General features: G+C 41.4%; 1 protein-coding gene across 1 annotated transcript in view; it reads right to left on the bottom strand.

Annotated features, from left to right (window-relative positions):
* Positions 1-26,668, bottom strand: part of abhd5a (abhydrolase domain containing 5a) — a 35,256-nt gene that overhangs the window by 7,246 nt on the left and 1,342 nt on the right. The window contains exons 2-6 of the mRNA XM_063056631.1: positions 21,066-21,151; positions 18,629-19,001; positions 13,529-13,683; positions 8,343-8,457; positions 2,856-3,042 (exon numbers count right to left, since the gene is read on the bottom strand). Coding sequence (XP_062912701.1) covers positions 2,856-3,042; positions 8,343-8,457; positions 13,529-13,683; positions 18,629-19,001; positions 21,066-21,151 — 916 coding nt within the window. The remainder of the gene's footprint in view (positions 1-2,855; positions 3,043-8,342; positions 8,458-13,528; positions 13,684-18,628; positions 19,002-21,065; positions 21,152-26,668) is intronic.

Raw genomic sequence — 26,668 nt, 5'->3', positions numbered from 1 at the left:
CTGAATACTCCCACTTTGGGTAACACGCTCTTTCTTTCTGTCCGCATCTGAACTGGCACTTCTGCCTGTCGTCCATCTGTTTCTCTCTTTCAATTAGTCTAGCCTGCTGACATGTCCGATGGATCTGCAATTAGCAGTACATAACACTGAAACAGAAACTTTCTGATTCTAACTGTCACATTGTCTCAACCTATTAGAGGTATTCCCTGTGTTCTACCCATCTTTCCCCAATGTTCTCTGTTTCTGAAAACTGACTTGCTTTCACTCTTTCCCAGTTTTGATGAAAGGTCTCAGTACTGAAATGTTAAATCTGTTTCTCGATCAATATTCCCTGACCTGCTGAATGCTTCCATAATCCTTTTTTTGATGTAGAACAATTTAAGATTTTATTTAATATAATTTTACATTAGAGATACATGTATAAAGCATTTTTTAAATTTTGATATAATTATATATATATATATATATATAGAGAGAGAGATAGAGAGAGAGATAGAGATAGAGATAGAGATAGAGAGATAGAGAGAGAGATAGAGAGAGAAAGATTGATTCTTGCTTTAGATTATTTGATGGTTATATCTTAGAACATTCACAAGTAAATTTCAAGGCTCCAAAGTTTTGTAAATGTCTATTATTTTTCTTTTCAAGAGATTGAGATATTGATAATATCATGTATCAGTCAATATAGATAAAGCATCCAAAAGGCTTCATTTAAAATTGGGACTTCAGGGAGTACTCCTATTATTCAAAAAGTGACATGTGATAACTTCAGAGGATAGATGGGACTTTGACTAACTGTGTCATCCCTAAGACTCCAGTATAGCATTGTCTGAATTCTGCATTACACTGGAATGTAATTCACCATGTTAGGTAAATCTGTAGGGTTGGATGACCTTAAAGTGATTTAAAGTATATTAGTTTAGTTCTTAAAGTTGTAATCTATATAATTTTATGTACTTAAGAAGTAATTTAGAAGTTACCGTGAGAGTATAATGAGATAAAAACCAGTTTGTGGTTCAAACCAGTCCATCCGTGGTTCAACCCTTGTCCCATTTTTTCTTATCTAGAGTTAAGAGACAAACCCTCCATTCTTCTCTTTCTCATACACTTGTCCAGTCACTGCTTATCGTAATCACCTCATTTACTTCCTTAGGTAGCTAGTTTCACATTTTCAGCAGGTGTAAATCTTTGTCAACATCTTACAATGATAAACTTTAAAAGCATTTTTCCCCCTCAAATAAAAATTTCCCTCCAGCCATTCCATTAAATGCCACCATAACTTGAAAGATTAGCTTTGTGTTCCTCTAAAACAAGGTCACTTTAGAGGCTAGAATCGGATCTATTAAGAGCAAAGGACGAAACGTTGTCAAAAATATGCCAACTTAGGATACCCAGGAGTCGTCTGAAATACAAAAGCTGAAATGAACTACAATAAGAAAGAATCGACATACAACAGTACCTCAAATACAAATGCTTTAGCTTAGATACAGATTTTCTCAGAACATTGATAATATATACATTATCAGTTATCAATCATACATTAATAGCATATTGAAGATACTGATAGTTTATTTTATTAGTTATATATTAAATATTGATATCATCTTGATGATGTGTCCCTGAAATTTGGGTATTTAGTTACACTTTGGAAAACTCGGAGAGTTAAAGCACAATTACTGAGACGTTACTACAAAAGTCTCTGAACAATGTACTTTAGAATTTGCATGTGATTCCAATAGTTGAACTAAAACATTCAGATAACCAAGGTCAGCTCCCTTGACAGCATGTCTTGAAGAAGCAATGAGATAATCATGAGAATATTCCCAAGGAAGATTGCATGTAACGAAAACTAGCATCCATGGTGATAAAGACTGTAATGAGCTGCTCCTTTTCTAATAACTTTAAGACAGAAAAAGGAAGCAAGAGACAATTAACTGAACTCTGAAGGCTGATTTAACCCTTCCAACTTGTGCCTGCCCAAATGAATGTAAGTTAAGAACACCAGGGAAAATCATCACTTCAGAAGACTGTACACTCAATAAATAGACTGGACAAAGCACCTTATTTCATTGAAGTAATTATATTGTAAATTCTTGGCTTCTTCACACTCAATAAGAGTAAATGGTGCAGAGAGTTTTAGAAAGTGATGAAGTGAGGTCGCAAAAAAATCATGAAGCATCTAGCAAATTGCACATCAGCCAATAGAGCTGGCCATCAAAGTCAGGAATCAGCAAGAGTGAAACTTCAAAAAATCTTTAAAAGCTCAAATACTTACTGCTTGTATGCAAAAATGAACAAGCAATGAAGTAAGCATCTATGCGAATGTAATGTTAAGGGTGGAAATAGATGAACAGGTCTATCTCTGCACTGAAACAGGCAAGTTGTATACTGATTGTACACACATTATGTATGAGGTTTTTAAACGCAAACAACAGGAATTCTGCAGATGCTGGAAATTCAAGTAAAACATATAAAAGTTGCTGGCGAATGCAGCAGGCCAGGCAGCATCTGTAGGAAGAGGTGCAGTCGACGTTTCAGGCCGAGACCCTTCGTCAGGACTAACTGAAGGAAAATCCCTTACTCACTCTTCCTTCAGTTAGTCCTGACGAAGGGTCTCGGCCTGAAACATCGACTGCACCTCTTCCTAGAGATGCTGCCTGGCCTGTTGCGTTCACCAGCAACTTTTATGTGTTTTACTTTTATGTATGAGGTTGTTCCTTCATGACAATTTTACAAGACTCATCCTTGATACAGTGCCCAACAACCCAAGTTTCCATAGTTCCCATTTATTGTCCAATTTCTGGTAGGCTTTATATCAAGAACCTGATTAAAAATAGATGGTCTCATTTACTTACTACTACATTCACTGAGGATTTTGGTCTTAGTGCCTTTATCTGTTTCCTGGAGATACCATCTATGCAGGAACGCGCTCCATGAATCACTGTAATGGAGATGTCCTCTTGAATCTGATTAATCCTCAAAAGCATAGGCTGTTTAGCCCAACCAAAAGGAATGGTCATATTCTTGAAAGCCGTTTCACCACTAAAAACATAGAGGAGGTAAAGGTTTTAAGGTATTTCTACAATTTTATTTCCATTCCTTCTTTTATTACGATTCAGCTGGAGAAAGCTGCAAAGTTGACAACACTTTATTGTTGTCATCATGCAACTGCTCAGCAATGTGAATCGGATGTTAAACTGAAAAGATTTACCCATCTTCTGAGATAAAACAAATTAATGCAGTAAGAGCCATGAAATTTCAATCATCAAATGGTTGAAGAAAGCAAATCGAAGTTAATGAGTTTCTTGTCACTGGAATTCAATTCTACAATTCTTTACTTTAAATCTTCTTTTTACCTGAGATTGAAGCAAGTAACCCCAGGCTATTCAGTAGCAGTTAATCCAATTTGTGTATCAATCAGGATTTTACCAGAACTAGAGGGTGTGCCTTACAGGGAGAGAATGGTCAGGTCAGATCTTTATTCCTTGGAATATCAGAGAATGAGGGGCAACCTGTCAGAAGCGTTTAAAACTATAAGCATAGATAACATGGAAGGTAACGGTCTTTTCCCCCAGGGTAGGAGAGTCCAAAACCAAGGGCAGGGGTTTAGGGCGAGTGGGGAAATAATTTAATAGGGTGGTGAGTACATGGAATAGAGGGCAAGCAGGAGTGGTTAAAGCAAGTACAATAGCACCATTTAAAATGCACTTGGATGGGCACATGGAAGGACAGGGTTTAGAGGGCTATGGGCTAAAACACAGGAAACTGGGAAAAGCTGGGTGGGCACCATGGTTGCTACGGACAGGTTGGGTCATGTGGCCTGCTTTATGACTCTGTAACTGTGTTGTCCAAAACACCAACCTCCCCCACATTCATACATACCATCATCAGCTCTGAATCCAATCATTCCAGCAGGATGCTGTAGCAGCTAATATCCTGAAATGGGTTGCCCCTATCCCCACTGGAGCCTGAAGTGGGCTCCCATATTTCACATGGAGCTTAGGGAAAGTCCGTTACTTTCACGGCTGGACCATGATAAATTACAGTACTTAGCTACGGAATTACTTTGTTTAAAAAAGAGTCACAATACCAAGAAAAGTAAGACCTTAAGACACAGGGGCACAATCTGGCCATTTGGCCCATTGAGTCTGTTCCACCATTCCATCATGGGTGATTTACTATCCCTCTCAAACCCATTCTCCTGCCTTCTCCCTGCAATCTTTTACACTCTTACTAATCAAGAACCAATCTACCACCGCTTTAAATATACCAATGATTTGCCCTCCACAAACCATCTCTGGCATGAATTCTACACATTCACCACCTTCTGGCTAAAGAAAATCCGCCTCATCTCTTTTTTAAAGATGTCTTTCTATTGTGAGACTGTGCTGTCTGGTCCTAGACTTCCCCACTACAGGAAACACCCTCTCTACATTCACTCTGTAGAGGCCTTTCAATATTCAATAGGTTTCAATGAGATTCTCTTCTCATTCTGCTAAATTCCAGTGAGTACAGGCCCAGAGACATCAAATGCTCTTCATATGCAAACCCTTTCATTCCTAGGATCATTTTTTGCCCTATAAAGCTGGCATTACATTTTTGCTTTTATATTCTAGTCCTCTCGAAGGTGAATACCAATATTCTATTTGCCTTCTTTACCACTGACTCAACCTGCAAGTTAACCTTTAAGGAATCCTGCACAAGGACTTCCAAATCCCTTTGCACCTCTCATTTCTGAATTGATCCCCATTTAGAAAATAGTCTACGCCTTTATTCCTTCTACCAAAGTTCATGACCATACACGTCCTTCACAATATACCATCAGCTACCTGTTTGCCCATTCTGTTGAGGAAGCAGCAGTTGGCCACAAAGTCATCCAAATTACTGACAAAAAATGTGAAGAGAGGCAGTCCCAACATCCTTCTGGTAAGGTGGCAGCATTTGCAAACCCAACAGCCTCTCGGGGGCCAACTGAATGTGCTTTTTCCTTTGTAAATGTAACTCCCTGGTTAAGATCTTTACTGCTATGCTGTAGGTATTTAATTTTAGCTGTTCTGTAAGAGCAGTCTGTTCTAATTTTAGCATGTTTGGGTCTGAGCTAAAGATAAGGGGATATGTTGTTCAACTTAGGAATGTTGTCAGCCAATCAAGATGGTGGAATTGGAAGAAGGTTCTAGAGAACGTTGGGCGAAGAGGTTTTTGTGACGGACACTGGTGTGGGTCAAGGGCTTTTTGGCAAGAGCTGGGAGAAGACTGAAGGGAAGATGGCTGAGGATACCGTCCCTGTTGCACAAGGTGCTTTGTGCAGATGAATGGCTTCAAGAAGAAAGGACCAATACTCCCATTGGGGACCCGTTTGTGATGGATTTCGAGCGACATTTGGAAGGAGGTGTGTGCTTTCACACAGATACTGGGTCCAGCACGTGAGTTAAAGGCAACTTCAAGATGAGCTTCAACTTGTGTGCACATTTGGACTGGGTTAACTGTAATGGGACTTTTAAAAAATCTTTTTCCTACTAACAGTTCGATAAAGCTGAAATTTGTGAATAAACTTTATAATTGTTTGCAGTGTATAATCTTGCAAGTTATTTCTTGCTGACAGGTAATTAATTGCAAGTGGGCAGCATTTACACAGTATTCACTCAAGATTGGGGTGCAGGTGTTCGAAACATCCTGGCTCTCCCGGTCTGGTGGGACCCAAGTCATATCAACTCTAGACATACGGAGGTTGAGAAAGGTAGCTTTCTCATTGCAGAGTCCATTGGCTTGTTAGCGAGGGGCTAACCAGCCATGTTTCCAGTGATGCCCAGTAAAAGGGGGTTTCATAAAATTTGTTTTCTTTTACAATCCAAAGACAATTCTACTCTAAGAATATCGGGTACTGCAAGGCTACTCCATTAGTGACCTGCTCGTTGATCGGAATAGCTGGACTGGTGTCAGCAGTGGAACCAGCTGAGGTAAAGCAGTCGACCATGGTGTCGGAGGAACCCGTTGGGATATTGGAGGAGCCAGTTTGGGTTCGGAGAAGCTGACCTGGCTGCAGATGGTGTTGCTGCTGCCAACTACTCAGAAGCATCGAAGCTGGTGCAGTATAACTGTGGGAGATTGTCTTGGATATTTCACTCGCGATCGAAAGTCCTTGTTGGACATTGATAATGTAAGTTGCCGCAGGCCCGTTACCCTGGTCTTGTGGAGGGATAGTCGACATGGGAGCTGTGTAGCCTCAAATGTAGGGAGAACTAAACCTTAAACGTCAGGCTTGCCTGCTGCTGCTGCAGACTAGGTGAGAGACACGGAAGTGCTACAGCATGGTTGAGTTCGGCTGGGGCCTGGACTCTCAAGTCAGTGCTGCCCAGCACCACCCCCCACCCCCCCAGCTTTTCAGCAGTGAAATGACAGGCTGGATTGCATGTGTCTGTACATTGCTGGGAGACTGTACCATCAATTGCTGGATATTATCGCTCAGGGTCTTCGACTATATATGTTTTTTTGAGTGAATATGCTTCTTTGCTCAGTATTGTGAATTATGTTACTCACTATTTTTGAACAGTTGATTGCTATTTTGAATTTTTTGCACCTTGGCCCAAGTGGAATGCGGTCTGGTTCAGTTATATCTATGTATGGTTTGAATGATAATTAATTTGATTTGAACCCCTGCGGAACACCACTAGTCACCAGCAGCCAACCAGAGAAGGCCCCTTTTTCCCACTCTTTGCCTCCTGCCAGTCAGCCAATATTCTATTCATGCTAGTATCTTTCCTGTAATATCATGGGAAATCCAAGCAAACAACATCTACTAACTCTCCTTCGTCTATCCTGTTATTTAAAGAATTCCTTGATAATAAAGTATCATGCAACTTCTTTGCATTATCCCTGGTTTTGCACTATGGGAATTCTCTCTTCTATTACCTGGTACAATCAAGAACCACCTATAATTCTATTCAGTTATAATACCAACTATTTTAAGAATTTTTGAATTCCATCCAAAAATCATGAATGGAACTTCACCAAACAATAAGCATATTTTTGGGATTTCTTTAAGACATTATGATGCAAATGTGCTGTTCACGACTATTAATATTGGTTGCTAATTTTGTAACATCTCATCACTGCACTTCATAAAGTGTATCACTGACCAGAAAGTGTCTAAGACATCCAGATGTTGTTGAAAGCATAACGCATGATCTGACTCATTTCTTGCATATTTTCTATATTTGATTAAGGATATATGAGTCAATATAACTCCTGAAAATGTCCTGCCTTTTCCTCTTTAATATTATTTAAATGAAGAAAAACACAGTAAGCTAGTTACTAAACCATATATTAAAAATATTTATGATTTTTAGGCTTATTTGAGCTTCTGTCAAGATTCAAAGTTTTCCCAACACAATTATATTTTGTTACTTGGAGAAAAACAAATATCTATTTTCCATTAAAAAGAGGATCTTGTATGAGCATAACAATGATCATACAAGTTGTAGACTCATTTCAAATATTTCATGACATTGTGGTTCACAGGTAAAAGTGTGAAGATCTATTAACCATTTTAAAACAGAAAAATAAATTAGGACATTTAAAATAAGAATAGTAGTTTAACACACATCTTTATTTTGGGCTAAGTGTTTTATAAATTGGTTAGCAAAAGTAGCTTATTCTTGTGTCTAAATTCAACATAATTGCCCCATTTGAAGTTTTCAAACTGGGAATTGTTCAGCTGAAATAAAGTGCTGTTTTAGGTGCAGTTACCCAATACTATTTCCATGGGTTGAAATCCGGAGAGATGTGACATATATTGGTCACTTGGGTATTCTAATTAGAACAATAGCAAATTTTGAAATAAGTTAACAAATGACAAGATCACTGAGGTAGATGACATCTCAGCCATAAATAAATTTGTTTGCAGAATGGAGAAAACAAATAGAATGTTATAGTTGACGTTAGATTATTTAAATGGATCGTTAAATCACATATTTTATGAATTTTCAGCAATCTGATCTTCCTTATCATTATAAAAACAGTGATCAATGGAATGTCCATTTAGTCCATAAGAGGAGCGACAATGGTCAAAGATATGTTCTTAATCCTAAACTATTCTCAGGTTGATATAGGTATTTCCTGATTACAGATCAGAAATTCGTGACATTTTATCACTTTGGACTTTAGATACTAATATGGGAAGAATCAAAACTAAACGCCTTATTTACTGAAATGACTAATCAACTTTTATCAGAAATGCAGTTGCTATCATTTACAGTTAAGACTTATCTGAAGTGAGCAACCCCATCGAAGCAGAAGATTAATAATATACTCAGTCACAATGAAAAGTTGATTTCAGTGCTTACCTAGGAGTCTGTGCATTACAGTGATAAATGTACTCTGTGACGGTATTTTCATCTTCACATACAGAAGAGAACTTCTGTTTGAAGTCAGGCCTTAATCGCTGAACTAGAAATGGACCTATGGTAAATATAAAGTAATTTTATCACTGAAAAATGTTGTATTCCAACAATCAAGTTTCTATATATTGCCACATGAAATTAACTTAATTGTTAATGTCTGATTTTGCATTTACTAAGATTTTACAGTATCTAAAATTATAGGTGGTGTACATTTGTATAGCACCTTTCATGTCCAGGATGGTTCAAAGTGGTTTTTGTCAGCCCTGCTCCCATTGACACCTCCTGGCTTGCACATGCAGGTACCTCCCATTCACTGTCCAGCATATAGGATTCACCTGTCATTTATTCCAGACTCACCTGCAGCCTATTTAACCCGTTCTCACCCACAGTCCTTGTTCATTCATCAAACCAGCCAGTTGCTCCTAGCTTTCACTCTCCCTGCCTGAAGTTTAATTTGTTGCTAGTTGTCTTTAGTTTCTGTTCTCTCTTGTTTTGAGGCCCCTTGTGACACGTTCTTTTGGTAGTCTATTATCAAAGTTATGGCTCACTGCTGAATCATCTCTGCCGCTCTGCTTTTGGGACAACCTTCCTCTACAATTCCTGATGGAACGAGTGAACCAATGATTGACCCAGTATAGTATGCTCACCTGAAAGAAGCTGTCTGCCAACATGAGCACACAATCCAGTCTGCTACTTTTCTCCAACACTCTACATCAATGCAGCAACTCTGTGGCAGAGCAACCTCCTCCCCCTGAACCCCAGATTCCCACGTCTAAACACTTCGACAGATTCCTAACCTGTTGCCGCAACTTCCTGTCCCAGTGCATCTTGCACTTCAAGCTTCAGCTGGGCCAAGACTGCTTTCCTCATCTCTCTCTTGACTGGGCCACTACTAACTAGAGCAATAAAGCCACTATATGCAACAAAAATGAAGATTTCACCACTGAGATGCATCGGGTTTTTGACCATCTGGGAAGTGGAAGAGAGTCAGCAGATTGGATACTTTGCCTAGGCCAAGGCTCACGCTCTGCGCTGGATTACGCTGTGGAATGCAGGACATTTGCAGCAGAGTGCAGCTGGAATGCAGAAGCACTGCTGGCCCATTACCATCCCAATCCCTCATGAAAGACAAGCCACCTACCAGGGAAATGCCCACTGACCTTGAAAGCCTCATCACCCTGGCTCTCCGGATGACAAGCGTCTTACCCTCCAGATCATTGCCAACATCTCCGAAACACAGGCAGTTAGGAAGAGATTCCTTAAACCGCCAAGAATGTGACCATCGGTGGAGAAACAACATGTCTGCCTACCGTGGAGCAGTCAATGTATCAAATAGCCACCGCATTTGGGAAAACAGCACCTCCAGGTAGAGACGAGGGGCCTCCTATCTAGAAAGCTCTCTTTGGCCCCTCATTCCAGCACAACAGCCTATCTCATTCTCTCGGTCCTCCTCCATACTCTGTCAACTCTACACGCACAAGAGACTCTGGTGGATTCCAGCGCAGTAGACTACTTTCTGGATCAGACTGTGTGTGTGCAGGCTGGACTCCCAACCAAACCTGTCTCTCACCTCTTCTATATCACGGCCACTGACAACTGTCCCTTGGGGTCTGAGATGGTCAGAGCGCACACACGGCCGGTGCACATGAGCACTGGAGTCCAACTCCTCCTGATCGACTCACCCAACACTCCTCTCATTCAGGGTTACTCCTGGCTCTCCACTCATGACCCTCACATCACCTGGACATCTGGTTCACTGCTGAGTTGGTGACCCACTTGCTGGACCACCTGCCTGCAACTTCAGTTGACTTTATCCCGTAAATCTGTGGAGACGGAGGAAACCCTCGACCTCACCAAAACTTCCAGAGGACTATTATGACTTAACCATTGCTATCAGTAAATGGGAAGCCAGCACCCTGCTGGCTCACTGGCCACACAACTATGCAAACGACCTCCTCCCAGGTACTACCCACTCCTTGAGGTTGTCTCTTATCCCTCTAACCTCCTGAGACCCAAGCCATGAATGACTATATCGCTGAAAAGCTACAGCTCAGCTTCATTCAGCCATCCCAGTCCCCAGCCAGTGCAGGATTCTTCTTTGTCAAAAAGAAAGATGGGTGTCTTCGTCTCTGCAATGACTACCGTGGACTCATTAAAATCACCATTAAGAACCACGACTCTCTCCCCTTGATGGAGAGCACATTCGAAACACTCCATGGGGTCTACTCCAAAATGGATCTATGGATTGCCTACAACCTGATCCAGATCCGCTGGGGAATGAATGGAAAATAGCATTCATAATACCCACTGGCAACTACGAATACTCAGTGATGCCTTTCGGACTTTCCAACAGTCCAGGTGTTTTCCAAGCCATCATTCATGAGCTTCTCCAAGAGACACTACACAGTTAGGTGTTTGGCTACCTCGACAGCAACTTCATCTTTCTCCAAGAACCCCAAACCACATCTGTTCAGTCCTTCAGCGTCTCCTCAAAATCTGACTGTACTGCAAGTTAGAAAAATGCCAGTTCCACACCCCAGTCATCTCCTTCCTGGATAACACCCTTTCACCCCCAAGGGATAACCATGGACACAGAGAAAGTGCACATCGCCGTTGGATTGCCCAACCACACACCCTCAGCTACAGCACTTCTTGAGCTTCTCCAACTCCTACTGCCGTTTCATCAGAAACTACAGCCAAATCACCACCTCTCTCACCTCCCTCACCAAACCACCTAGCTCACGGACAACCTGGTTTGCTGCCATGGACCACACTTTTGAGTAGCTCAAGAGACGCTTTCCCACTGCTCCCATTCTCCATTCTACACAGTGCCATTATAGAGTGGGAGACAGGGAGTTACTCTCTAATAAATAGCCTTGGAGGAGTGGAGACATTGGCTGATGGGAAACACCGAGACTTTCCCGATCTGGGCTGACCACCAGAACCTCAAACCCATCAACTCAACCCCTGTCAGCCTTACTGGGTCCTCTTCTTCAAACAATTCAGCTTCACCATCTCCCAACGTCCCAGTTCCAAGGACATAAAGGCAGACACCCTGTTTTGACATTTTGACCCAACTGAAACAGAGACCTACACTTAGCCCATTATTCCATCCTCTCAAATCCTCATCCAAGTTGTCTCGGACCTTGAGAACCAGATCCACCAGGCCCTGCAGCATGAGTTTGTCCTACCCGACACACCTGACAACCATACATACCATCCGTCGGCTGTGCGTTCTGATGCACTCCAGTGGGCCCACTGCTCATCCCTCTCCAGCCATACGAAACATCCTGGATTTTCTGCAAATGTGTGTCAATTGTGCGTCTACATATTGTGTCTACATATGTGCGTCAATTCATCACTACCTGCCCTCAGTGTGCCCAGTCCAGTCAGCACACCCCCGATGACCATGGTTCCCAATCTTCGTGGATTCCATCACAGGTTTGCCACCTTCTGATGGGGCCACGCTGATCGTGACAGTGGTGGTCCGGTTCTCCCAGGCCCTCATTGCCCTCCCCAAGTTTCCATCCACCACGGAGACAGCAGATCTGGTCTCCAACAATGTAGTTCGCCTCTGCAACTTCCCTCAGGACTTTGTGTTGGACCAGGGCCCCAAATCTGTCTCCTACTTCTGGTGAGCATTCTGCTCCCTCTTCCTCACTAAAGTGAATTTGTCCTGTGGCTATCATCTGCAGTTCAACAGTCAGTCAGAAGAAACCAATCAGCAAGTGGAGAAGTTTCTGTGATGCTTTGCTGCCTCTAACCCTTCCAAGTGCAAGAAGCGCCTGCTCTGGGCCGAAATGTCCCACAATCTACACACCTCCTTTGCCAAAGGTAAGTCACCCTTTCACACCTTCCAACCCCTGTTATTCTCTGCAGAGGACCCCACGGTGGAGGTCCAATCCACCAGAGCCCTGGTTCGCAGCTGCCGGAATACATGGAAGTCTGCATGGAGGGTCATCCTAGCCGCCAACAGTGCCTATTGCCACCAGGCTAACCATAGTCAGTGCCCAGCTAGACTACTCCGGCCTGAGGACAGTGTCTGGCTGTCCATCCAAGATCTACCCCTGTGCACCAACTCCCACAAGATCTCTCCCTGGTTCATTGATCCCTTCAAGACCAAACATTGCATCAGTCCACTCACTTATCATCTCCAAACAAGAGAAAATCTGCAGATGCTGGAAATGCAAGCAACACACACAAAATGCTGGAGAAACTCAGTAGGCCAAGCAGCATCTATGGAAAAGAGTATAGTCAACGTTTCAGGCCGAGACCTTACCATCTCCAGCTGCCACTGTCCTCAGGATCACACCTAACTTGCATGTGTCCTGCCTCAAGTCCGTCGTCCATAGACCACTCTACCCATCTGAAATCTGCACCTCTGGAACCTAGGACAGTGGAAGTGGTGCAGTGTACAAGTTCACTGGTTGATGAATTCACATCACCATGGATGGGGTGTGCAGTACCTGGTCGATTCGGGAGAGTAGGGCCCAGAAGCGAGGTCTTGGGGGCTGTCCAGTTATATCTTGGATCTGTCACTCATCGATGAGTTCTACCAGACCCATGCAAATCGTCCTGGGCTATTAGGGTGAGCCATGGGGGAGGGGTGTCCTTGCAGGCCTGCTCTTGCTGACACCTCCCATTCTCTATCCAGCCTATCGGATTCATTTGCCACTTGTTCCAGACTCATCACCTGTAGCCTATTTAACCCCAGTTCTTATCCACAGTACTAGTTCTCTCATCGAATCAGTAGGCCTCAAACAGTTGCTCCTAGCTTTCACTCTCTCTGCCTAAAGTTTAACTTGTTACCTGTTGTGTTTAGTTTCTGTTCTCTCATTTTGAGGCCCTTCGAGGCTTGCTATTTTGGTAGTCTATTATTAAAATTATTGTTCCCTGCTGAATTGTCTCTGTTGCTCTGCTTTTGGGTCAAGCCTCCTCTACATTTCTTGACAGTTTTTAGTCAATTGTATACTTGTGCATATGACAATAAACCCAACTTGTCAAAATTAAGATAAATTATACTTAATTATATATATTATGTTTTTAAAACAGTAACCAATGGCACTATTTTGACTAACAGCAGATTTGTTGTTGTACTATACTTTTGATTTAACAGTTAGTCTTCTTACCCAAAGGCCCAGCCAATCTAAGGCCAGCTAGTGGATTGAAAGGACTCAGAATTGCACCCAGGGCTTTTATCCACAATGGCATTGGTCGTTCCCGCTCACTGTGGTTTAGTCGCTCTGGAAATCCCCATGGCTCAACAAGAATGAGGTGCTTCACCCTGAAAGCAGCATACAAGTTAAATGTATTAATTGTTATATGTCACTACCAAATACCCAAGTCATTGGGTACATTTAAAGCAGAGGTTGATAGATTCTTGATTAGTAAGGGTGTTAAAGGTTACGGTCGGGGAAGAAGGCAGGAGAATGGGGTTGAGAGGGATAATAAGTAAGCCATGATAGAATGGCAGATCAGACTTGATGGCCTAATTCTGTTCCTGTGTCTTACGGTCTACTACTGGTTTAACTTGCATGTTGATGTCACTGAAGGTAACAGTGGTTTTAAAAAAAAACTTGCAATGGTCACTGAGAAAGGAAGTCAAATGATGTAAACTGCTGAAGCAATGTTTTCTATGCTTAATCAGTTATTTCTCAGGCAGTTCCCTGGAGTTAAGGATAACTTACTTCCCCTCCAATTTTTGAGTACTGAGGTAGCTAATGAAGCTGACGTGGGGTACACAGAACCTGGTACTGATGCTTGGAGGCTTGCATGGGAGGTTATGACCCCTTCTACTGTTTTCACTGGGAATTTGCATGCTCCTGCCAAAATAATTCAAAATACTCATTACCTTTCCTTCTCCTTTTTAGTTTTCCAGGGCCATATGTCTGTGAGGACATTACACTATTTTAAGAACATCAAAGAAATATTTCCTGTCTGTGTGTCTTTCAGGGTACTATGTCTGTTTTGGTGACAGGCAGGCAAAGGATATGACTCACCATCAGAGCTAAGATGGGACAGTGGCTGCTAAATGAAATAAAGGACATCAGTACTGGAGATATTGACCTGGGAAAGGATGCTAAGAAAGACTTTATATTCCCAATTGTGGATCTGATGGATTCTGCAGAGACAGGACAAGTGGTATTTCTCCAGTGCTTTGAATAGGTAGTCCACCTTCAAAATGTACTAGAGTGCAGTGATCACTGCTTCTCACCAGACTGCAGGTTTAGAGATCTTTTTCTTTGAAAATACTTTTCTTCAGATAAGCAAAGAGTGTGCTTAAACATTTGAGGCAGTTAACGAATTTCACAAACACAAGAGCAGCTGGCTTGGCTGAGAAGTGGCTCCCAAGGTGTGAAAAATGATCCACATTTTTCAGGTCTCATCACTTTTAACCTCATCATCAGAGGTGGTAACGTGGAAGATTCAAGATTATTTATCACATGTACATCAAAACATACAGTGAAATATGTTGTTTGTGTTAACAACTAACACACCCTTGGCTGTGCTCAGGGCACACCCTTGCAGATTAGTATGGGTCATTTATTTTATAAATGTTTCATAACATCATCGAAATGTTCCTACAACCTATACACTCACCTTCAAGGACTCTTCGTCTCATGTTCTCAATATTTATTTATTATTATTATTTCTTTTTTTTCCTCTCCTTTCCTTCTTTACTTGCAGTTTGTTGTTTGCTTTGCACATTGGTTGTTGTCCGCCCTGTTGGATGTGGTGTTTCATTGATTATATTGTGTTTCTTCTATTTACTGTGATTGCCCGCAAGAAAATGAATCTCAGGGTTGTATTTGGTGACATACATGTACTTCCATAATAAATTTACTTTGAACTTTTGAACTTTGGTTAATGTAAAGCCCATCCTTGCATGTTTCAGTACATAACTTAGCAAGGGTGCACAAACATAAGTATCATCTGTGCCATAGCTTGGTGTACCAGTTATTGAGGTATTATTACTGTTCACTTATTAGTACTTTTACAACTGCCTGCAGTATAACTATGATAGCACTCAGCAACCTTTCGATATTACCAATTTGTTGCATTTCAAGTAGGATTTTTTTTCAGGACAGGACTTTGTCCGGTCCCACAAACAGTAACATTTTATCATAGTTTCTAAAGTTCTACCACTCATTGTATGGAAAATATGTTTCTTGATTTTGCCCCTGAATGGCTAAAATGTGGGATTGAAAGCTTGATTCAGCTATATCAATAAAGGAGTCAAAGATAAGGGAGCAGAGTTAATGATTGGGATCAAAGGTGGCAACACTGATTCCCAATATTCAGCTGCATGATGGTGACTCATCCAGAACTGGATAGCAAACAAATGGAATGACATCACCTAAATAGTTAACAGGTTCAAGATACATGTAGGGAGGAGGAGCTGGATAATGCAATTGCCTGTGTGTGTTAGAATGTTAGTGTTACAATGGGACAGCATACCGATGAGTGGAGAAGAAAGCCAGGAATAAAAATGTTGTTGTTACAATTAAGGAAAGGGAAAAGTAGTATTTCTCAAGATGCAATTTTGATAGGCAGAAAATAATATTTGTAACTTTAACTGCCCCTCATGTTATGAAACTTGAATATGCAATTATTTTATTTTACCCTTCCCCCAAAACTCTCATCCTCAAGTTATTTACAACTTTGTTTTTTCTCCCTCCCTAGCTAAACTGCAGGATTTTGTTAATGTGCCAGTAAATAATTCATTATTTACCTAATAGTTATCGATTACAATTGTAACAGATATTTTCCCCTCTTCTTTCTCATGCTGCACCTAAAAAATGCCTTCCTAGACCACTTCTACAAGAAATAATCAGATCTTTTAACATGTAGGCAGGTCATTTAGTGTGCCCTGGTATAACTGACTCCAACTTTAACACCAAGCCTAAGCATCAGGAATTTCCTCCTGTCTTGCATTACTTTAAGTGATACGAAAATAAACCTGCATTCAAAATAGTTGAATGCCAAAAATCTTACCAAAATCTGAAAGCTATTCATTTTTATTTTGAATGTATTTTTCTAACTCCACAGCTCACAGATGTCTTTCTCAGGCAGAAAGAATTTGTCAGTGGGTACTGGAACGCAGGTCCTTTGCTAACAGCACAAGTGATAACTTTAGGTAGAGTTCCAGAAAAATAAAATCGCAATACCACCCAACATACAATGTAAAGCAACTTGTGGGTATACATAGCAACAATAAACTGAACTGATTCCTAGGACAAGGGGAATGAGGACAGGTTGAGTAAAATGGCTGATGATCTCAGTAAGTTATAAAGTATTTTGAAAGGTATTGGCAAGTTAGGTGCCAAGAAGCAATTTCCTCCCAATAGCAAACTCTATAAATAGGGGAGGGGAAGAGAGGGGGGGCAAAGAATCAAGCATCAGACATTCAGAACTGAAACAATACTTCACAGACAGATGTAGGGTATATTAAAGGATGAAACTGATAGACATTTGGACACAAGGAACCACAGTTGGACACACAAGAGGTTTTACAGCACAGGATCAAGTATGGTCATAGTTACTGATGAAGCAATTGTAGGGATACAAAGGCTATTCCTGATTCTACTCATCTATGCTCCCTTATAAACTTCCATTAGGTTTCACCTCACACTCCATTATTCCAGAGAAAACAACCCAAGTTTATCCAACCTCTACGTAGAAGAAGAGGTTTGACAAAATTAGGTGATTTCTCTGGAGCTGCAGAAGCTGAGGGGAGACCTGATAGAAGGTTAGAAGGGGCATAGATAGAGTAGAAGGTCAGTACCTTTACCCCAGAATCAAAATCCCTAATACGAGAAGGCATTTAAGATGTGTGGGGATAAGTTCAAAGGAGATGATTAGGGCAGGCTTTTTAAGAAAAGAGTGACCGGTGCCCAGAATGCACTGCCAGGGGTGACAGTGGAAACAAATACAATTGAGGCATTTATGATGCTCTTAGAGGCACATGAATATGCAGTCCATTGTGAAGCAAAAGGGAATAGCTCAGTAGGCTTTTAATTACTAGTTTAATAAATCCAACACAACATCATGGACCGAACAGCTATACTATTCTGTTAAGAATCATGAATGGTGATATTAAGAAATGACAAAAGCTAAGTTTTAAGGGATACCTTGAAGGAAGAGAGAAAAAAAATAAAGGTTTAAGGAAGGAATTCTAAAGTTTAGGGCATATTCAACGGCTGGCAATGTTCAAGCAATTAAAATAGGGTTTACTGAAGAGGCTAGAACTGGAAGTATACAGAAATAAGGAAGTTATAGCACTGGAGGAAATTGCCGATATAATGAGAGGTGAGGCTGTGAAAGGAATTGTAAATAACATTGTGAATTTAAAAATGACATAACTATCCCCAGCAATTAATGCTCAGATGAAAATTCTAAACCAACTCCCAGAACGATGCAGTCCAAATATCTGATAAGCATTTTAGATGTGCAATTTTAACAGGGAAATTTGGTGATAATTTTCTGAATTGTGTAATTCACTACAGAATAGAAAAACTGCCATTTGAATGGCAAATGAAAGTCTACTGTGGTGAACACTGGGCAAGATTCTGCATAAATCTGGAGTCCTCTCACTGACAATGTAGATAACCTGTAACCAAGAGCTGAAAATGGAAGTAATCTGAGGACAACTGACTAGGAAAGAAGGGAGACCTGTATGTACTCACTGGGACTGAAGAGAGAGTTGTAGCCCAATAACCGGAAATGTAGAGGCCAGTGGTGCAGTAACTGGGAATGAGGAGACGTCAGTGAGTGATTGAGAACGAGAAGCCCACAGCTTAGTGACCGGGAATGCGGTGAGGCCAGTGAAACAGTAACTGGGAATGAGGTGAGGCCAGTGAAACAGTGACTGGGAATGAGGTGAGGCCAGTGAAACAGTGACTGGGAATGAGGTGAAGCCAGGGTGCAATGATTAGAAATATAGGGGAACCAGCAGCCTACTAAGCAGGAATGAGAGGAAACCCATGGCTACTTAGCTGAGAATAAAGTAGAACCTTAAAGCGCACTTCTGGCAGAAGTATCTTGTCAGTTGATTGTTACAATCATTAACAGAATGTATAAATGAAAAAAGGATTATTATTTCAACTTTTGGACTAATGGTGATAAACTATTAGCTCACTGCTTATGCAAACTATTTACTGAACCCTTCAACTCTGACTCTTTCTACTAATGCTTCCAAGCTGTTATTTTCCAAAACATTTGCTACCTACCTTTGTGGATACTTAATTGCATATGCTGCAGCCAAATATCCTCCAAAGTTGTGTCCCAATAAAATCATCTTCTCCATTCCCAACGTTGCCCTCCATTCCTCTATAGACTCCACAAACTGAGCTTCTGCCAGTTCAGAGTCACTGCTGAAATGCGGCCTACTACTTTGACCAAATCCCACAAGGTCAAAAGCATATACAGTGCGTTGAAGGCTGAGGGCATCAAAGTTTAAGGTCCATAGTCCAACACCCCCTCCAAATCCATGAATCAGAATAAGTGGAATTTTGTTATTAATATCTTGACCGAAAACTAATGTCCAAATCTTGTTGCCACTTGGTAACGAAACAAAATCTTTCGTAAAATTATTTCTGACACCTGCGAAATAAAAAAAATTAAAATCAACCTGATTTGTTTATCTCAGCATTTTTTGAATTTAACACATTTGCCACTGTGAGCAGCACAACTTGGATTCAGATATTCAATTTGATCGAATTTAGTCTATTAAAAACCTATTAGGCCCAAAGTCCTTCTGGGTACTAAACTCAATTAGTGGTGATGGATAGGTTTTAGTCATTGCATCCAATGTGTGGTCATCTTGGTTTAGTTCCCTGGAAGTATAATTCCTTAGGGGCTGTGTCAATGCCTCTGATCTCAATTTGTGTGGGAAATATTGAATTCCTTAATGTAAGAAAATTTCCCCATATGCCTTTGGGAGATATAAAAAGGAACCTACAACTTTCTTGATTCTTCTGAAACTCTCAAGGCTAATTTAAATTCAGTGAGAGGACAAAAAGATGAACTAAACAAGTTACACACATCAAAGTTGCTGGTGAACGCAGCAGGCCAGGCAGCATCTCTAGGAAGAGCTACAGTCGACGTTTCAGGCCGAGACCCTTCGTCAGGACTTGTTCCTCGTGTTTACGTAACTAAACACGTTACTGAAGGAAAATCCTCGAACTTTTTGAGTTTATTAATTCAAAATATCCATGATATTCCAAACATCACAATAGTCTAGATCTGGGGTACAATGAGGGTACTTTCTTTTAAATCAGTTCAAATTTAATTTTTGTCTTTGTTCTTGTCCTTCCCCCTCATCTTTCTAAATAAAAGGTCAAAGCTTTTGATGTAAGGAGTTTAGTTGGTATACAACAGAGACATTGTAGGAGTTCACTTTGAAATGTGTATTTTCAATGGATTACTTTTTCAAGTAATATCATATCTCCTTGTTCAGTATGAAATTCTTAAAATAACTTAAGCAAACCTCATGATAATCATGCATTCCTATATCTCCACCATCCATACATCAAAAATACAATAAATCTGCAGACGTTAGAAATTTGAAATACAAACTAAAAAATACTCCTAGGTCAGGCAGTTTCTGTGGAGAGAGAAAAAGAGTCAACATTTCAACCTAGAAATCAAATGTGCCTGAAGTAGCAACACAGAGGGTTTGAAAAGTCAGCATTAAAAGTAAAAAGTACATATATGTTACCTTGAGATTCACTTTCTTGCAGGCATTTGCAGGAAGAAAAGAAATACAATAGAATTTTATGAAAAACTTTACATAAACAAAGACTGACAAACAACAATGTTCAAAAAAGGCAAACTGAGGATAAAAATAATAATGAGAACATGAGTTGTAAAGAGTAGAAAGTGAGTCTGTAGGTCATTGAATCAGTTCAGAATAGTGGTTATCCATGCTGGTTTAAAAGCCTGATGGTTGTTGGGTAATAATCATTTGTTATATGGTTATTATGGTGAGAGTAAGAGTTCGGCACGGACTAGAAGGGCCGAGATGGCCTATTTCCACGCTGTAATTGTTATATGGCTAATAACAGTTCCTGAACCTGGTGGTGTGGTATCTAAGGCTTCTGAAATTCCTCCTGCTGGATGATAGTTGTGAGAAGAGGGCATGGCCTGGATAGTGCAAGTCTTTGACGACCGATGCTATTTTCTCAGGAGCACTCCATGCAAATGTACGCAATAGTGAACAATGAGAAAGCCTGTCATAGGCAGTGGAAACCAAGAGAGGGTTGGGTTGTGGAGACCAGATTCCCAGCCACAATTCCTTGGAGCTGACCAAACAGTTGCTGTGACAGATGTTAAGGAGGCTAAGGTCTCTTTTGTTTGCAAATGTAAATTTTGATTCATTCTTCCCAATTTTCCTTCATCTCTACCCTATCAGAGATATTATTTTCTCCATCTCTCCCACTTCTCTGCAACTTAAAGCATGTTTGCTTTCTAAATAGTTTTTTTGTTCTAAGTATCATCAATCTGTAATGCTGACTCTGTTTCTCTCTCAAGGCATAACTAGCACACCAGATAAATGCAGCAGCACTTATTACTTTCACGTTCTTCATCTTTTCTGCTATAAGTGCAGACTGCATAAAAAAATTAAGACTACCAAATAGACAGGGATGTTTAACTATTGTTCCTTACCCTGTAACATCTTATTCTCTGCATCCTTGAGAAGAGATATAGACGTGGGACACCAAGTTGGCAGCCAACTAAGAAGCCATCCTAACCTAAAAAAAAACATTGAGAAAAATGAATTTATCAAGCATTCTGAGTACTTCACTGTTACGCCTTTATTATGCCTCTGTTGAATGGAATATAGAAGGTCATTGGCCAGGACTGGGAATCAGGTCTGCCGGTATTTGCAGCAAATCAAGCAACCCAGCTCACTGAATTTCCAACTTCCACTGAAAGCCACAAGGAATACTGCAAGCACAAAGCCTCAGGCTTCTTGATTTCTTTCTCTGCAGTTGGGCAGCAACCTCTCAGTAACTGTGGCCTAGAGCCGAGTCTGCATCAGCCTGCTCATTCCCATTCATAGCAATTTATTAGATCCCCATACAAAGGTAGTCAGGAGTCCACAAACAGCTCAAATATAGAACATAAAATAGTACAGCACAGTACAGGCCCTTCGACCCACAATGTTCTGGGACCCTTAAACCCTGCCTCCCATATAACCCCGCCACCTTAAATTCCTCCATATACCTGTCTAGTAATCTCTTAAATTTCACTAGTGTATCTGCCTCCACCACTGACTCAGGCAGTGCATTCCACATACCAACCATTCTCTGAGTAAAAAACCTTCCTCTAATATCCCCTTAGAACTTCCCACCCCTTACCTTAAAGCCATGTCCTCCTGTATTGAGCAGTGGTGCCCTGGGGAAGAGGTGCTGGCTGTCCACTCTATTACTCTTAATATCTCTTGTTTACCTCTATCATGTCTCCTCTCATCCTCCTTCTCTCCAAAGAGTAAAGTCCAAGTTCCCTTAATCTCTGATCATAATCCGTACTCTCTAAACCAGGCAGCATCCTGGTAAATTTCCTCTGTACCCTTTCCAATGCTTCCACATCCTTCCTATAGTGAGGCGACCAGAACCGGACACAGTACTCCAAGTGTGGCCTAACCAGAGTTTTATAGAGCTGCATCATTACATCGCGACTCTTAAACTCAATCACTCGACTTATGAAAGCTAACACCCCATAAGCTTTCTTAACTACCCTATCCACCTGTGAGGCAACTTTCAGGGATCTGTGGACATGTACCCCAGATCCCTCTGTTCCTCCACACGACCAAGTATCCTGCCATTTACTTTGTACTCTGCCTTGGAGTTTGTCCTTCCAAAGTGTACCACCTCACACTTCTCTGGGTTGAACTCCATCTGCCACTTCTCAGCCCACTTCTGCATCCTATCAATGTCCCTCTGCTATCTTCGACAATCCTCTACACTACCCACAACACCACCAACCTTTGTGTCGACAGCAAACTTGCCAACCCACCCTTCTACCCCCACATCCAGGTCGTTAATAAAAATCACGAAAAGTAGAGGTCCCAGAACAGATCCTTGTGGGACACCACTAGACACAACCCTCCAGTCTGAATGTACTCCCTCCACCTCAACCCTCTGCCTTCTGCAGGCAAGCCAATTCTGAATCCACCTGGCCAAACTTCCCTGGATTCCATGCCTTCTGACTTTCTGAATAAGCCTACCATATGGAACCTTGTCAAATGCCTTACTAAAATCCATATAGATCACATCCACTGCACTAACCTCATCTATATGCCTGGTCACTTCCTCAAAGAACTCTATCAGGCTTGTTAGACATGATCTGCCCTTCACAAAGCCATGCTGACTGTCCCTGATCAGACCATGATTCTCTAAAGGCCCATAGATCCTACCTCTAAGAATCTTTTCCAACAGCTTTCCCACCACAAATGTAAGGCTCACTGGTCTATAATTACACGGACTATCCCTACTACCTTTTTTGAACAAGGGGACAACATTCGCCTCCCTTCAATCCTCCGGTACCATTCCCGTGGACAACGAGGACATAAAGATCCTAGCCAGAGGCTCAGAAATCTCTTCCCTCGCCTCGTGGAGCAGCCTGGGGAATATTCCATCAGGCCCTGGGGACTTACCCATCCTAATGTATTTTAACAACTCCAACACCTCCTCTCCCTTAATATCAACATGCTCCAGAACATCAACCTCACTCATATTGTCCTCACTGTCATCAAGTTCCCTCTCATTGGTGAATACCGAAGAGAAGTATTCATTGAGGACCGCGCTCACTTCCACAGCCTCCAGGCACATCTTCCCAACTTTATCTTTAATCGGTCCTACCTTCACTCCTGTCATCCTTTTGTTCTTCACATAATTGAAGAATGCCTTGGGGTTTTCTTTACCCTACTCGCCAAGGCCTCCTCATGCCCCCTTCTTGCTCTTCTCAGCCCCTTAAGCTCCTTTCTTGCTAACCTATATTCCTCAATAGACCCATCTGATCCTTGCTTCCTAAACCTCATGTATGCTGCCTTCTTCCACCTGACTAGATTTTCCACCTCACTTGTCACCCATGGTTCCTTCACCCTACCATTCTTTATCTTCCTCACCGTGACAAATTTATCCCTAACGTCCTGCAAGAGATCCCTAAACATCGACCACATGTCCGTAGTACATTTCCCTGCAAAAACATCATCCCAATTCACACCCGCAAGTTCTAGCCTTATAGCCTCATAATTTGCCCTTCCCCAACTAAAAATTTTCCTGTCCCCCCTGATTCTATCCTTTTCCATGACAATGCTAAAGGCCAAGGAGCAGTGGTCGCTGTCCCCCAGATGCTCACCCACTGAGAGATCTGTGACCTGATCTCATCTATTCCCTGGAATAGATGAGGCATGTTACCAGAGGAAAAAATCCTCAGAACTGGTTTGTACTTAATGGTTCGTGGATAAGCGAGGAAGTCAGATATGCATTCGCAATACAGACAGAACAATTCGTCCCACAGCCAAGTAATCTCTTGCAATAAGCAAGATGGTAGATTCAAGCTCTTTCAATGTGGAAGGTACTGCCGCTTCCAAATGAAACCCTTTTTCAAAGTCAAAGTACGTTTATTACCAAAGTATGTATACATCATACAACCTTGAGATTTGTCTCCTTACAGGTGGCCACAAAACAAAGAAACCCAATAGAACCCATTTAAAAGACCATCAAACACCCAACGTGCAGGAAAAAAAAACAAATCATGCAAACAACAAAAGCAAGCAAGAACTGAAGTTCAGGGGAGTGAGTACACAGCCATGAAGTCAGTCAACACTGCAGCCGATTCAGGAGCCCACTCCTCAGTTCAGCACAGAGGTGAGTAAACCTTGTGCAGCAGCGCCTGACACCCTGACCTTTTCAATCTGGCCTGGTGCTTAAATCATCCAAGCCTCTTGTTCTTGGACCCATCCAGGATTATGTTACTATTCCATAATCTCCTGCTGGTGTTGGTACACTAAATGTACTCTGACTTCCAAACACATCGCTCTGCTTCCACTCCTTACAAGTTATTTACTCACAGACAAATTAAAAACTTAGAAACCCCAAATGAGGTTTGCAGCTATACCAGCAGATTTGCATCATAGGTGAATCTATTGAGGATTACCAATCATAAACCGGCTAAGTCCTGGTTACTTTAATCAACAGTTTAGTTTCAGTGACAGTCCAATCCCAGTCCTGTGCCCAATGTACATATTGAATATTGAATCCATCTCTATGCCCCACAACCTAAAAACAAGTATTTCACTCGTTCTTACTGGACATACCTGGGATGTAGAATATTCACTCTTCCAACCTCACAAAAAGTGACAATCAGCGTTTAACTTCCTCCCACTGACCTATACAATACAACCTGATCCCAATAAAAAGGTTCATGCAAGGAAACAAGACGAAACTAATTAACAGCCATTTGCAAAGGCACTAATCTAAGCATCTAAAATTAATGAAAACAATTGTATTCCAGTTGATACAGTCAATTGAATTAAAGATTATATTCAGGGTGTCCACTCTTTGTATCAAGGGAGCACAATCCCACCTGATAACACTGGAGATTATACACTCTCTTCCTCTCCCTAGGTAATTTGTGTACATTTATAAGAATGCAATCACACCCAATAATTTAATCTAACTGTGCATACTAAACAAGAATAATTTAGGGCCCTACTCTCTATTACTGTGAATTACATAAAAGTAATATGCTGGAACTCACACACTGCCTGTTGTACACAGGAAATGCATTGAGTCCAACTCACCGAATCCGTGGTATGTTATATACAGGATATTCTGTCTGCTGAACTCTGTATAATACTCTATGCAGGGTGTAGGCTCAGCCCCACTCTTTGGGCTTTACTGTACATCATATTCACAAGATGCACATTCAGTCCCACACATTAGGCATTATATAAAAGATGTATATTTATTTCCACTCAGTGGGTAAAATAAATTATATATATTACAAAGAGTTAATGCTCAGTTCTATGCTGTGGCTATTACTCTACAGTATGTCAAGGACACAGGATCATTCTCACTTTAGGTAATACTATATGTTGTATAGAGGGCAACTTCTCAAGGTGTCAGAACACATTCCATATAATCAGGAAAGCTCACCAATGCCTCTGCTTTCTGAGGAGGCAGAAGCGAGCTGGGCAATGCACGTCTATACTCCTACCATTCTACAGATGAGCAATAGACAGCACCCTAACATGCTGCATGACCGAATGATACAGAAACTACACTGCGGCGGACAGGAAGACTCTCCAACACATCGCCGGCACCGGCCTATATACCATCAATGGCATAGATAGTGAAAAGTGCCAGAAAAGGACTGGTAACATCATGAAGAATCCCACCCACCCTGCTCATGAACTGTCTGTGCCACTCCCATCAGGAAGGAGGCTACGTAGCATCCACACTAAGACCACCAGATTTGGAAAGTTAGTTTCCCCAAGCAGTAAGGCTGATCAACACCTCCACCTACTAACCCACCCCTCCACATTCCCCAACACCACTACATTATCATTTCCTGTCAGCCACCTTCTGGAGACACTCCTGTGCCAAGCATCACCTTAAGGACATACAATCAATCTTTCTTTATAAGCTATCGTATTCATTTATATTTATTGTATTCTTCATCTTATTGTTTCTTTTTGTACTGCATCAGAACTGGAGTAACAATTACAGTAGATCCCGGTTACATCGAAGCACATCGGGATCGGTACATTTTGGCCTAATTAAGTGGCTGCCCTATTCAGCTAGTTTCATGGATGTAGCTAAAAAGGAATAAAAAAAGACAAGCTACAGTTTAACTGAGTAACAAATTATGTACTTAAATGAACTACAGAACAAATTAGAACACTACCAATACTGTTGTATCTGACGATGAAAACCTGTGTGGGAGAGTTTTTAACCAATACTACGGGTAGTTGTCTGTTGTATCTGACGATGAAAATCTGTGTGGGAGAGTTTTTACCAATACTACGGGTAGTTGTCTGTTGTATCTGACGATGAAAACCTGTGTGGGAGAGTTTTTACCAATACTACGGGTAGTTGTCTGTTGTATCTGACGATGAAAACCTGTGTGGGAGAGTTTTAAGTGGAAAAGCCATTGGGGCAGTTCCACTTTCTCGACCTCGGAAGTCCAAGTCCAATGGAATAAGTAGACATCACAACTGGAGACTCCCCTGGGTGCAGTGGGTGACCACGGCTTCTGTG

This window comes from Mobula hypostoma, chromosome 1, assembly GCF_963921235.1.
Source record: "Mobula hypostoma chromosome 1, sMobHyp1.1, whole genome shotgun sequence".
NCBI classification, from domain to species: Eukaryota; Metazoa; Chordata; class Chondrichthyes; order Myliobatiformes; family Myliobatidae; genus Mobula; species Mobula hypostoma.
This window is presented reverse-complemented; position numbering and strand designations above follow the sequence as displayed.